Source organism: Dermacentor silvarum, chromosome 8, assembly GCF_013339745.2.
Source record: "Dermacentor silvarum isolate Dsil-2018 chromosome 8, BIME_Dsil_1.4, whole genome shotgun sequence".
Taxonomy (NCBI): Eukaryota; Metazoa; Arthropoda; class Arachnida; order Ixodida; family Ixodidae; genus Dermacentor; species Dermacentor silvarum.
Window position 1 is genome coordinate 79365741 of NC_051161.1, and position 13524 is coordinate 79379264.

Sequence of the window (13524 nt, forward strand, 5' to 3'; positions counted from 1 at the left end):
ATCGTTGAAATGAGTTCAGCTGTCGGCATAGCCGTCTGGGAATACGTTCGTCGGGATCAGGAATCGTAGTCACGAGATTTTCGCTGCGGCGTTTATAAAACCATGGAAATTGCACCGTTTTTCTTTAGGACTTCGCTGTAGAACGTCCGGGATGGAGCCCATGGATTGTGGGCGGGCATGCGAAACTCGCCAGCCCGTGGGCCCCCTCGTTGCTGTGGTTTCCAGCACAGCGTCGCACCCACTTGATGGTCGTCTTATGAACTGTCTCCCTTAAAATGTGCCGGCATGCAATCTTGATGTGGAAGGCTTTGTTTTTTTTTTTTCAACTTGAGGTCGTATTCGGTTACGTAGTGCTATAGTGCTGTCCTAATAAATGACATTTTTTCCCATGTACGGGCGCTTCTTCGCTGTCGGTGACTGACCTAGTCAGACAAGTGGCCCGCCAAAATATCGCACCGTTTAGTTGTGTTGCCGCCGGCTCATGTTTACTCCAATACACGGGTGCAGTAAGTTTGTTTATTTTGTAGTGTACTGCGAAGAAAGGGCAGGCGCTGGGAATGATAAGTCATTCAACACATGTCCTCGTATTCTCTACTTGCTTTGCATCGTATTTGTGCGCGCTATTTCTTTCACTAAGCATAAAATCAGCAATAAATCACCGCGTTTTTATTGCGCATCTTTTTTTTGTTTGTTAAAATATGCAGTCATCCTTTGTGGCAGTATGCACGTACTGGTTGTAAATGCACTGTAGCCTCCTCACTCACTCCCCACCATCTCACCTGCGCAAAGTGTCCGTCGCGGGGAGAGAAATTGTAGCGGCTGATGATGCCGGGGTTCGTCTGCCAGTGTTCGTCCCACCAGGTCCTAATGGCTTGCTCCCAGTTGCCTCCGGGCGCCAGGAAGAGGTTCTGGCCGATGTAGCCTCCTGGGTGTTCATTGTCATGAGACAATGAGCGGATGAGTTGAACACTGTTACGGCTGTCATGTCGGTGAATCGTTAAAATTCAGCAGCTAACGTGTTGTAACGTCGAGCAAGCGATGCTGAGTGCTAGAAAGCCAACCTTGTATGCCTCCCGCTTTGACAGCATAGCGAATTGGGTGCTGCTGTAATCTACACCGATGGGTAGGTTGTGGCAACGCGCTGTGGCTTCCACATACTCTGTTGGTACAGTCATGCGTCATTTCATGGAAAATGTTAGCGCTGACTTCCCGAGCGTCGTACCCTACATACTACAGTATACTTCTCGTTAACGGACCATTTGATGCTTCACATCTTTTCGTGCGGTATTCTCTGAAAAAAAAAAAAAACCTGGTAGACTTCAGTTACCTTAACCGGAGTTTCCATAACTAGACTACCGCGACAATTACTTATGCGACGACCCCTGCCCTGCATCCTCTGTCAAATCGCGACTCTTGTTTTTTCGTGTAGTTAACTAATAGCGAGAACCATGACTAACTTAGCCTGCCACAACCTGTGCAGAATCCATTTCCTTCCTATATAACATAGTTCCTCGCAACCTGCATTATGTGCTCTGCCATGGACGCACATGTTCAGTCCATTTCCTGGCTTATAAGTTATAATGGCTGACCATGGTGGAAGGGGCGTTGTGTATTAGCTAACATGCTTGAAGTGCAATACGGGATGCTTTGATTACCCACATAACCGCTCACGGTTATGTTATATGAAAACCGTTTGAAATTCATGGGGATGGACGAACACGTTCAGTTAATTGCTTAGCTCATCACCGCAGTTCTTAGTAAAAAGCATAACATCAGTGGCGTCTTAGCATTCAGCGCGACACATTGTAGTAGCACTTGAAAATACTCACTAATCTGCCCGCATCCAAAGCAGCCATGTCGGAATCGGCAACTCTGCGAGTGGACTTGGGCACGTCTTGCGACTTCTCCGTCATACTCCTGAAAAAAAGAAAGAGGAAAAAATAAACACGGTTAGGAAAGACTTATTTCTAGCGCCATATCATTGTAGACGCCACGATAGCTGAAATAACGCCGGGTTTAGTCCTGCAATGACAGTGTGGGGCAGACTGACGTAGAAAATTCATTGCACAGAATTCAAGGACACTTCTTAATGGAGGACTACTTATGGCGTCTATGCCGTTTGCCTTGCAAGAGACTGACTGATTGGACTCGAAAAATGTTGTCGCGGGCACATTGTTCGTCAAAGACTAAAACACAGATGCGTAAAAAAATACCATGCACTTCGTATACAATTCGAATCCCTCTTTATTTGTATTCAAAATTTGATACTCAAAATTTGAAAATTTGGCGAGACGTACTTTTGGATTCACAGCTGGGACTTCTGATTTCCTGCAAAAGTTTCTTGACTCATAAGTGCTTAGACGACATAGCAAAACTTTTGGGCAATACAAAAAAGTTTTTACATTGCGCCCGTATATACAACAGGCTTGAAATGCGAACATTCTTCAAGGATAAAAAAAGTGAACATCTTAAAATAAAACAAGGATGGTGTTGGACGCTAGTAAATCCGATAGTAATTGATTAGAAAAATATTTACTTAGAAACTCCTAATTTCCTAGCTATTGTTTCAGAGCACATTCTAGAACTGCAGAACGTCTCATGGCGCAATGTAATCGGCAAATAAGGTGATCCATCAAAATGGAGCGGCACGGGGAAAGTAGAGATCGTGCAGACGTTGTCGTGCATTTCATCTAAGTGAGATAAGTACGGCTGCAAATAACAGAGCGCATGATGGAGGCAAGCGATAATGCTAGTTGATAAAGTTATTTACTTAAAAACCAGAGCATTATTCTGCATTCGTGCTTTGAAAGAATGCTTGATTGAGTGAGCATGCCCTATATTGATGGTACAGCAGATTTGAAACCATTTTTCAAGACTTGTGCGATAACGTGTTCCTCACATTAATCTGTTTACACGATCTTGCTGCGAATAGCTCTTGTAAGTGTTACGAAATCCGCCGTCTTGTACCCAGATCTTCCTACTGCTTGGCCCATCAAGCTAGCAGGAATGTGATCACTGTACAAGTAATGAAATTAGCTAAACTTTTGATAAATTTAGCTAAAAATCCGGCTACATTGAGACACTCAGCCATCTAAATTGTTGCATCATTTATCGATGCTTCTAAGGAGACACTCAAGGTAAACCATCACCAGTTTACGCTGGTATAGTATTTTTTCAAAGCTCTGTTTCGGGGTAACTGGTTCCCTATTACAAAAGAAAAGGGAAGCCAAAGTTCACTTTTTAAATTTCGTGCCTAAACCATGGCACCTGACCATCTGTGTGACGTCACGAATTTTAAACTATATTTCTGTAATTGGACGTTACGGTGCTGTAGAATTTCTTGAAACTTGTTATGTTTAGTCTATGCTCCTTTGGAGTAACATGTAATACATCATTGTCAATAAAGAAGTGACCAGGCGCGTGCTGATACCATTAAAATTCATGAAGTTACGGCGGGCTGGGGTGGGATGATGATTTATTGGCATCTTCCTTGAAACAGGGTGGTGACAAATATTCACCTAGCCTGATTGAGCTAGTCAGGTATGCTGTACATGCTTTGCCGTCTAGCATTTTGCCAACACCTCCCGTATCTTTTCTTTACAGCGAAACTGATAAGGGCCCACTCTTCGATGGTCGCGTCCGGATGTAGAAAAATAAACTCATTGGCCGTATGCTGTATGTGCGAGTGAAAGCGCGTGAGGGACGCGCGCTTTCACGGGGAGCGAACGCACGGCGGAGTTTCCGTTCCCCAGTTTCCGTTGAAGCGATAGACCGCATGAACCTTCGCTCGCTGCTGCTGGCGCGCTTGCTCACGCCAGTGTTTTGACAGCGGTTGTGTGCGGTCACACAAACAACGCGCAGAGCTGTTGTCGACGGCGGTGGCGTTTTGCCAGCGTTCGCACCGAATGCGCGCGGCGTTGGTGATGTGTTTATGAAGAACGTGCCAACGTTTGCCGTAAACCCTATGGCGGTGTACCGTGGCGACCATAAGGCCGTGGTCCCTGTAGTCACTAAATAAATGAAAACCGCCGCATCATAGATATTCCTCATTCTTTAATAGTTCAAATAACCAATTACACCATCACATCTTAATAGTCATATTTGGAAATACATAATTCCCACCATAGTACCGCTTCGCTGGTCTTCTATCTCCATTCCAGTGGAAGGGCTGAGAGGTTTTTCTTTTCCTGGAAATTTCTATCTCTACCTTGTACGGTTACCTATGCCTATAACGGATGTGGTCCTGTCAATCTCCTCCCTGCTGTTTTTTTCAACTGGAAACTTCTCTCGCTTATCTCGACTACTGAGTGCTGTCAAGGCGGCCGCGCCCCCTATATTTCTGAAAAATGGCATGTGTACCCAGTGAGTGCGAACGTGTGCTGCGCTGGTACTGATGTTCCGAAAACGCTCCAGCATACAGCACAGCCACTTCAGAGATCGGACCAACTAAATTACCGACCATGGTGTCAGCGCGCACAGCCAACATAAACACATCCCACTCGATGACCGCGGACACTCGCTGTCAAAGCGCTGGCGTGAGGAAGCGCGGCTGCAGCAGTGAGCGAACTGACCTTCGTGCTGTTCATCGCTTCTACACAAACTGAACACTGAGAGCACAGCACGCACAAAGCTACGAGCTGCCGACGCAACTATAGACTCTGCCCCCAACGCCGATCGCTCTCAAGATACGGCCGCGCGGCAGCGCGCAGCCGCCACATGCGCTTGCAGCCGGTGTAAAATGCCAGCCCCCCCTCCCCTCCCCCCGATGCCTCGCAACGTTGGGTACCTCGCGCGCGGCGAAAGAATACGCTCTTCATGCCCGCTTTCTCACCGTTTGTGCGGACGAGATGGAGCCACGCTCGTCGGCTCCCCGCGCACGCTTTCACTCGCGCATACAGCGTAGGGCGCGCAGCGACGGTGTTATATCGCCCTTGAATTTTATACGGAACCTCATGGCGACGACAACGGCGACGGTAGAAATTCGCCTAGAGTGGCCATATAATTGCTATTGCAATAAAACATTTGCCATAACTGACTATCAGTAACACTCAGTTCATGCTTTTCCACGGCAATATCTTGGCGAGTGAAGTAAAATATTTGTCTCCGCTGTCGAAGTTTCAAGTAAAGTTATCTATCACTTATTCATGCTCAAAACTAACCAGTGTTACACCAGACCAACACATTTCGTTGTTCGTGTTGTTGAAACATAAATAAAATGCACTGCCGAAAGTTACACATTTCTAAAGGCCTTTTTAACAATAACTGAATGGTTATACGTGTAAGCTAAGCAAGTGTCAGCCAGACATTCTGGTGGAGCATTATGCATACATTCCAAAATTATGCATACATACCCAATGACTACGAACGTGTGTTCTTCTGGTACAGACGTTTCAAGAACGCCCAAGTGTCCTGTATAGCAACTTCAGAGAGCGGCTTTATTCACCTGTGAACTCAGAAATCTTACAGGTTTGCAATTACTTGCCTGTGAACACACGTTCGCAGTCTCGTTTCTCTGTTAGTAGCATGCTGGCACCGAATCAGACCTATAGCTTAAGCGTAGACGATACCAAAAACATCGATACTGCTGCCACGTAGCTTCGGTGCCTAACTCCTAAAACGTCAGTTACCACTGGACGCAATACGAGACACAATCCTGCTCCTACCAGGTGAAGCATGTCTGCCGCCGTTGGGAACCCCGACAGGTTTCCGGCAGCCAGTTTCTGGCGCAGCTCGTTGTGGAGGCGTGTGATGAAGGCGACCTCCTCGGGCGAGACCGCTTGCAGCAGAGTGCCGTTGTAGGTGGTCCACAGTCCCGGCCTGATGAGGTTCAGCGTGGCCGGGAAGGGCCATACTCGGGGCGGCATGGGGAGGTATGGGGCACGGTTCTGGGGCGGTGCCAGCTGCTGCGCCCAAATGGTGCACATCACCACGCTCGCCGTGGCCAGAAGCGCGGGGGTTCCCACGGTAGTCCAGAGGTACCTGAATTCAAGGGGTCGGTGGGATGTGGAACAAGGAGAAACGGTGGAGGATGAGGCGCCAACTTCACGCATACGAAATGCAAAGGACGTGCATCACGTACGAAAACTGCAGCATGCACGAACGCCTACCCATGGCATATGCAAGTATAGGTGTTAACAGGAAAGTATAGGGTAGTTAACAGGACTGATAACTGGGCTAGTTTGTAAGAATACATTGGTACAAACTACTACGCGCCAAGAACGCATGAACGAACACCCTGTGTTCCGTCCTGTCGTGCTGTTTGTACAAATGTAAGAGTAGGTTTTAAGAGCTTTATTTAGGACGAACAGCTTTCATCATCATCACCAAAATCGTCGTCATCATGCCTAGTGACATTCAGTGCTGGAAGAAGGCTTCGTTTTCCAGAGGTTTTTATAAGACGAAGGTCTAGAGGAAGCTGAACAAAAACACAAATTCAGCTTAGACTCGTAGGCAATTCTTTCAAAAGAACATTAGAGGAAAAGAAGAACATATTGCAGATTTTATTTTACCGATTCCGGGCACAAACAACCACAGCGATGACACCACTGTGACGTCTCGAATTTCGCCAGTTTCGAAACACGAAAATCGTTCCAGTAGTTTATTAATTACAGGTGTTGACCTTTCTTACTTTAAGATGCGTTGAAATAATTGGTTACTGACAGGCAGATAATTAGCATGAACGAACTCGGTAAGGTTGCGTGACATGATTAAATGGTGCGGAAATGTAGGCCTCTCGTCGGCGCCCAGTACTTTGTGTTATGGAACGCTTTCAGGCATACCTGAGGTGTAATCTATGGAAATTCTTGCTCCATTTCTATGAGTACATATTATCTTAATATTTCTCTTTTGTGTCAGGTTAAGCGTGTCCCGCATTGAGAGCATCTAAGGACGCTGCTCGCGGTAAATGTCTATTTTTTTTGTTCGAGGAAAAAAAATTGATCACTGTTTACCGCCCTTCAACTCACTTAAAACAATTTGTTGCATTCAAATAAAAAGAACTGTCGTCTTCCTTTAAATAAGAAGTTGAGTACCGGTGTAAAACGTTTATTACATTAAAAAAATGGCCAGAACTAGTACACGCACACGTACACATACACAAAAAAAGATCCGTCTCCATTCCACCCTGTGAGAGCGGTTGCACAGCGAAGCTGGTGCGGACGTTAGACAAGTACCACCACCCCAACTGGCATTAGACGACACAAGCACCAGCACAACCACAAGCGACGTACTACGTCACACGCGCGCGCACGTGTGCGGGAGTGCAGCATGCATCCTCGTTCTTCTAGGCCGTCCGCCAAGCGCAAGTGACGTCTTGAACTAAGTTAACCTTTAAAAGAGTGAATTGCGTCAGGAAAATGTGGGAAGTACCACTTATGCACAAGCTGCATACATGGTAGCTTCGGATTGTACTTCGAATATAGGAGAAAACATAAATCTGTTACGCGGACACTGAAAGACAAAGCACTTTTTCCAGCTGCTGTTTGAGGTCTGTCCGAGTGGCCGCGGCCCCTAGGTGGAACTAGCGATAGCACAACATGCACCCTCATTCTTGTAGGCCCTCCGCCTATCGCAAATGCGTTGTTGAGCTTCTCGAAGTAAAAAAAGCTTCAGAAAATTCGTAAAGTACGACTTACGCACAACATGTAGACGTAATAGCATCGGATTCGAATATACGAGAAAACGTAATTGTGTTACGCGGAAAAGTTGCCGCGTGATTGGCCACTCGAGGCACTTTGCGTGTGTTCGCGGGCTTCTTTCACGCTCGGGAAAACACTTATGTAGCACGTATTGAGCAACAGAAAGCTGTATCGGGAGTTTTTTTTCATGATGCCGTATACAATTTTCTCGTTGAGACTTTTCATGTAATTATTAATGTTTGAGAAGTTGATTATTAATTAAGACTAATTATGTAATTAGGCGGAATGCAAAAAATAATCTGAGTATCTCCAAGCGACGGCAAACAACATGACCTTGGTTCAGTCCACCTATGTGGCATTTGCATAGATAAAAATGCACGGGAATGACTATACACAGGTGTATTTACAAGGGCACATGCATGTAGCTCTGCCCAGAGTGAACAACCCGTGCCAGGTTAAAACAACGTCCTCTTTGTCCTTTCAGCCATGACAGGCTTGCTCTTGGTTACTGAAATAACCACTGATAACCACTGACCTCCACTAAAAAGGCTGGACGGCGCACCTCCTTTGTCCGCGGCGGGAGCTCGTGAAGCTACCGGAAGTTCCCCCGCATGTCCCGGAAGCCAGCGTCTGCTGCGGTTCTTAAGCAAGAAAATGAAGTATTTTCGGGCTGCCGCTGTCCTCGTGATCGCATGTTTTGGCGTTTTTGAAGTGAAAGCTTCATTAAGCTACCTCGGGCAGCCGTCGGCGACTGAATAGTTTTCACCTTGAGAGTTAGAGGTCAAACCACAAGAGAGCCTTAAGGCGCGTTTATAGTCCGACGTTATCGGCACGCGGGCGAGCGTCATCAGTCGCCGGGCGCGTCAGAGCGCATTGGCCACTCCGTACCGTTGAAAGGTTTCAGAAACGCCACCCTCTCTGTCCTAAAGTGCACATGGAAATGTAAGGCAGCAATTTTTAGCGCAAAAGCGAAAACTGCCAACACTCCATTTCTATAAAGCGAACAGTGTGATAGAGCTGCTCTTAAACGAACGATCAGTCGACATTGCTCACTGATCTCAGTTGAGATAAATGGCACTGTCACTATGCGTTAAAAAAGATGAAGTGTACCACATTAAGCTCTAATGGGCTTACCGAGAACAATATACTGCAAACTAAGTCATTTAGGAAACGCAACGACATTGAGGTCTATTTTATGGTGATCGCTTAAAAATATATCCACTTATGACAGCCTTGATCAAACTGGAATTGGCACCGCAAGTTGTTGAATTGGTGATATACAACAGTGGCTAAGTTGGAACCTGAGCACTATGTTTTCCCATAGCTTAGGACAAGCCCCTTCAATGCTGTATAATAGTTACTCTTCACTTTCTGCTGATAATGATGTAGGTATATGTTAAAGCACCGAAGAACACTAGACATTCGTATGAAACTGGACAACAATGACACAACAGAACACTGCGTTTATTTATGTCATAGCTATGAGCCGTCCCAAACAGCGTTGTGACGGCATCTTCCCGAAGACGGGTTCTTGCGCCCGAGCGGTCGAAACAAGACTTTGTAAAATGGTCGCTGCAAAGCCTGCTGCCTGGAGTTGGTTTTCATTTGTTCCTTTTGATGTTAATCACCCATTGCTGGAAGATTTGCGGCTTCGAGCGCGGGAACCTGCATGACAAATGCCAAACTGCTTTAACGCATCTCACTAGGGAAAGCGAAGCTGGTTCCTCGTAAAATGCGCAAAAATCAATGCAATTTCGGGGTACTTACGCGTGAAATGTCTTCTCCTAATACTTTTCTGGTCGATTCGTGCAGTTTACCGCCCAACAACCTGACATTTCTTCGAAAAAATTGAGAGAAAAAAAAAACGCTGTCCCACCAGCAGCAATCGACTGTCCGTGGCGCTTGCTTCCGGGACAACGCATTGACTTCCGGCAGCTTCACGTGCGCGCGTGTGAAGCGCCGGATCCCCCCCCTTTGGAGATCAGTGGAAATAACTGTTCCGTAGCAATGTTTTTAAATCTTGGCGCCTGATAGTTGGGAAATAACTGCTCCGCAGCAATATCTTTAAATCTTGGCGCATGATAGTTTGGACACCCTGTATATATTGTAGAGTGCGGCTCAAGAGTAGCTCCAATTTGGGCACCACGCACAACAGGGTCTTCGCGGCAGTCTGTTCGCCTCAGCACAGCTCTCAGCCCAGCATTCTGCTGAACCCGATCAAGCCTTACAACTGCAACTTACATGTCGGGCGCACCGCGTTTCTAGGCACCTTAACTAGATGGCGCCACCATACTGGCGGAGGCTCGGCAGCTCGGGAGCGCGTTGATTGCGCGCCTCGTCTGAATCGCATATCGTCGTCTGCGCCTGCGGACGCTCGTTTGCAGGCATCTTACTTAGATGGCGCCACCATACTGGCGGATGCTCGAGTAGTCTCCCCCTGCGTTGGCCTTGTAGGGTATTTTCCGCAGCCTGATAGCAAGCGCTTGCGGGTTCAGTGGTAGAGTATCCGGCTCCCAAGCAGCGGGCGCGGGTTAAATATCGGCGGGAATCGTGTACATTTTTCGCGTTTCCGGCGATAGCGGTTACGCGGCGGCCGCCGCCAGCGGCGTCATCATCCCGACCCGAAACGGCTATTGGAATGGCTTACGCTGTAAAACAGATATTGCAGTTTTGTAATGGCATCCATTAGATCATCCAAAGCGGATAAATTTGCTATGCCAATTTATATCTTAGGTGAATTGGTTACATTGCTTACAAGGGTTTTGCAATTTAGCTGCTCACATATAACTGGTCTTTTTCAGAGCCACGTGTAATTTGTCATTTTTTACGCCTTTAGATTAGCTATTAGGTGCAATTTTCAGAACTATGATATCGTTTTTTATTGCTTAGTTACAGAGTTGTAAGCATGATAGCTTCGTTTTCTGAGAATTTGCGATTTTGCCAATTTTTATATAAAGAAAAACTGACGACAAACAATTTGTGACCAACAGGCACTAGATTTGAACTTTTTCTTTTAAATGCAGCAAACCATCAAATTTGGTGCAGGGGTTGTCGAGAAAATGGATTTCTCCTTTCCCATGTATTTAGACGGGAGCCCCCCGAACTAAAGTTTCCTCTTAAGAGCGTTCTTCTTCCTTTTTGTGCGATGGCGACAGGCCATAAAGCTAGCTTTTCAACTGGGAAAAACGGCCCTCGACATGACACGCTTCCTTACAGATGCCTCGTAACTCTCCTGTATTTCAGGTTGCCGTCGTCTTCTTTCGAAGCCTTACTTGTGGAGGGGGACAGAGGAAACGTTGAAGCTTTTTCATGTAGCGTCAAAGCTGCTGCGATATTTCAGTAAACAATGCAGCCATTGTATTCCCCGAGAATCTTGCTATTCAAGTTCTCATTCGCTCGCGGTTCATGCATTTCGAACGCGTTGACTTATCAGCAAGAGATAAGCGCACCACATAAGCGAAACTTTCTGTCGGTATTGTTTTGAGAACACAAGTTTACGGACGTAAGTAACCACTAAGTTAGGGAAAATGAAGCAGATGGACCGCAATATTGGAACCCAAATGACACGAAGCCTGTTTACGTTAGGGAGGTAGCAGCAGTAGTGGATGACACGAGCTCGCAGGCTCGTCCCCTGCAGTTTTTATCTGTATGTGTCCTGATAACCAAGACAATGTATGCTAGTTCTCGAGGTAAGAACGTTATCAGGGGTACGTGCGCAGTAAAGTACGATACATATCTAATGAATACATTTAAGGCTTCTACACGCCTTGTGTCACGGTGGTGCGCATTGATTACTGGTGTCCAAAACGTAGCAGCCATGACGTGTTTCCTGTTCCTTTCATCACTTCCGACGCTTGCAGTATACGTGCATGACCACCGAGTTCTGTGTGTGTTACCCACAGGGCGCCATCAGTGGGGCGTGGATTTGGACACCGGCCATTCTAGGGCAGTAACCAATATTGAAAACATAACCACTAATAAAAGAACTGACAACCGGCCTAGTTCGCCTAGCCGGCCTTGTCCAGCGCAAGAAACAACACGGACGACAGAGAAGTACACACGGACATGTGCTTCTCTGTCGTCTGTGCTCTTTCTTGCGATGGACTAGTCAATTCATAGACATAGCCACTAGCCGGGCTTATCTACTCGGTAAGAAAGCAGCATCGAGCCCCCGCGGAGTGGGAGGAACATGCAAAGGATATTTCAATTTAAAGAACGTGAATGCCGACTGATATGCATATTGGTGAGGCGATAGACTGCGTTCGTTCGGATTTCTACCAAGCTTCTTAGCGAGAATGCCGCGCTTGCATCTTTTAAGGGCGAAGCACCTTAGGACCGAGCCTTGTCCCCTCCTCGTCGTAGCCCGTAGCTCTGGTTAGCATGGAGTCCGCTAGGGGCGCTGCGGTGCGCAAGGGCGTTCGTTCCCGACGCGCGCTCTCTTACTTCAGCCATGGATGATAACGGTCGCTTCTGATAACGGCGCGCCCGCTATAGATGAAAAGGCGAGAGTGGTGGCTCAACTGCAAGCGGAGTCGCTGGGCTCGCAAAGCTGCTGCAGCACGGCGACGCCGGCATGCGCACCCGGAGCTGATGGCTCGCAAAGCTGCAGCCGTACCAGGCCCCGGAAACTCCGATGGTTTTTTGTCCACGCGAATTGCAGCGCCATCCATGAGATGGATGCGGAACCAAAATCGCTTTTCTTTTTTTTTTTCTTGTCAACCCTCTCTCAACTTTGTCGTTTCTCTCTCGCCTTCAACTATCGGCGGCGCGGCCAGCGCTCGTCATCGGCTGTGCTGATAACGGCCAAAACGGCAGAACTTTTTTCTGGCATTATACGGTCAGTTTTTCGCCTTCCGTGCTAGCAGTGGTAAGCCCTGTGGTAACCTACCGTTGCACGTTTGTCGGATTTTTTTTCCGCCATGTCTCGCAGCTGTCGCTGTTCGTGTGTGGTTCAGTGGTGTACGAACGCATCAAGACGAACTGAGCCATGCGACGTGAAATTCTACCGCATCCCTAAAGACAACAGGTGAGCACCGTGCTATTTACGTCCCGGTTTTTATTTGTGATAGTAATGGTGTGCAGTCCTACATGGCTGTCCGGGGGTGAGGCAACAGTTGGCTGATTTGAAAACACCACAACGATGCTGTAAATCGTTGTGCCAACAAGCAGCGAACAAAAAGCTCCTGATAAATAGAGTACCACCTGTGCGTATCGCAAGGAACACGTGTGTAGGTGTGCGCTGTGCACTTATTTCTATCTTATTGGTCGCAATCGTTTAAAAATGCGTTTCTGAGAATTAAGGATAGCATATCACAACTAGTACTCTGCCGCGATGCAAAACGAGTTCTGTTTTGTATGTTCCAACTGCGATGTTATAATTTATGATCTTCACTGTTCTTCAGGATGGAAGCGTTTTTAACCTAAGCTGGAAGGATGGACCTAATGGGTTTGCCCAGAGACAAGGTCAACAACCCCAGAATATGCTCGGTGCCCTTCACGGAGTTGGATTTTACGGACCGAGCGAGAAGCAGGCCGTGAGAAGCTATTCTGCGCATTGGCCATTAGATCAATTACAATAAATGTTTTTTTACATGTGCGAACATGGAACACCATCCGCGTTTTGTTGCATTCTATAGTGTGTTGCACTGTCTGATCCAATTCTGGTTTTCGCAAACAAACACAATAAAGTGAGTCCAAAGAACTGTTGTGTTGTAAGTCCAATTATTTTTTAATATAATTTGGGCACATGCTTGCTTGATCGTAATAATGAACGGGATTGCGTGCATGAAAACGCAAAAAGCAACCACTGCGCGCAAGCACAGCAGCACGAATGCACGAATGGCACGGCCGGACAGGAGAGGAGCGCGGAGCACGCGCTTCGGTCCAG

The 13524-nt window shown here is 47.0% G+C and overlaps 1 protein-coding gene across 1 annotated transcript in view; it reads right to left on the reverse strand.

The window, feature by feature from the left end:
- The window catches only part of LOC119461477 (scoloptoxin SSD976), a 98385-nt gene that overhangs the window by 14553 nt on the left and 70308 nt on the right, over window positions 1-13524 (reverse strand). The window contains exons 4-6 of the mRNA XM_049673075.1: window positions 5664-5759; window positions 1830-1917; window positions 780-925 (exon numbers count right to left, since the gene is read on the reverse strand). Coding sequence (XP_049529032.1) covers window positions 780-925; window positions 1830-1917; window positions 5664-5759 — 330 coding nt within the window. The remainder of the gene's footprint in view (window positions 1-779; window positions 926-1829; window positions 1918-5663; window positions 5760-13524) is intronic.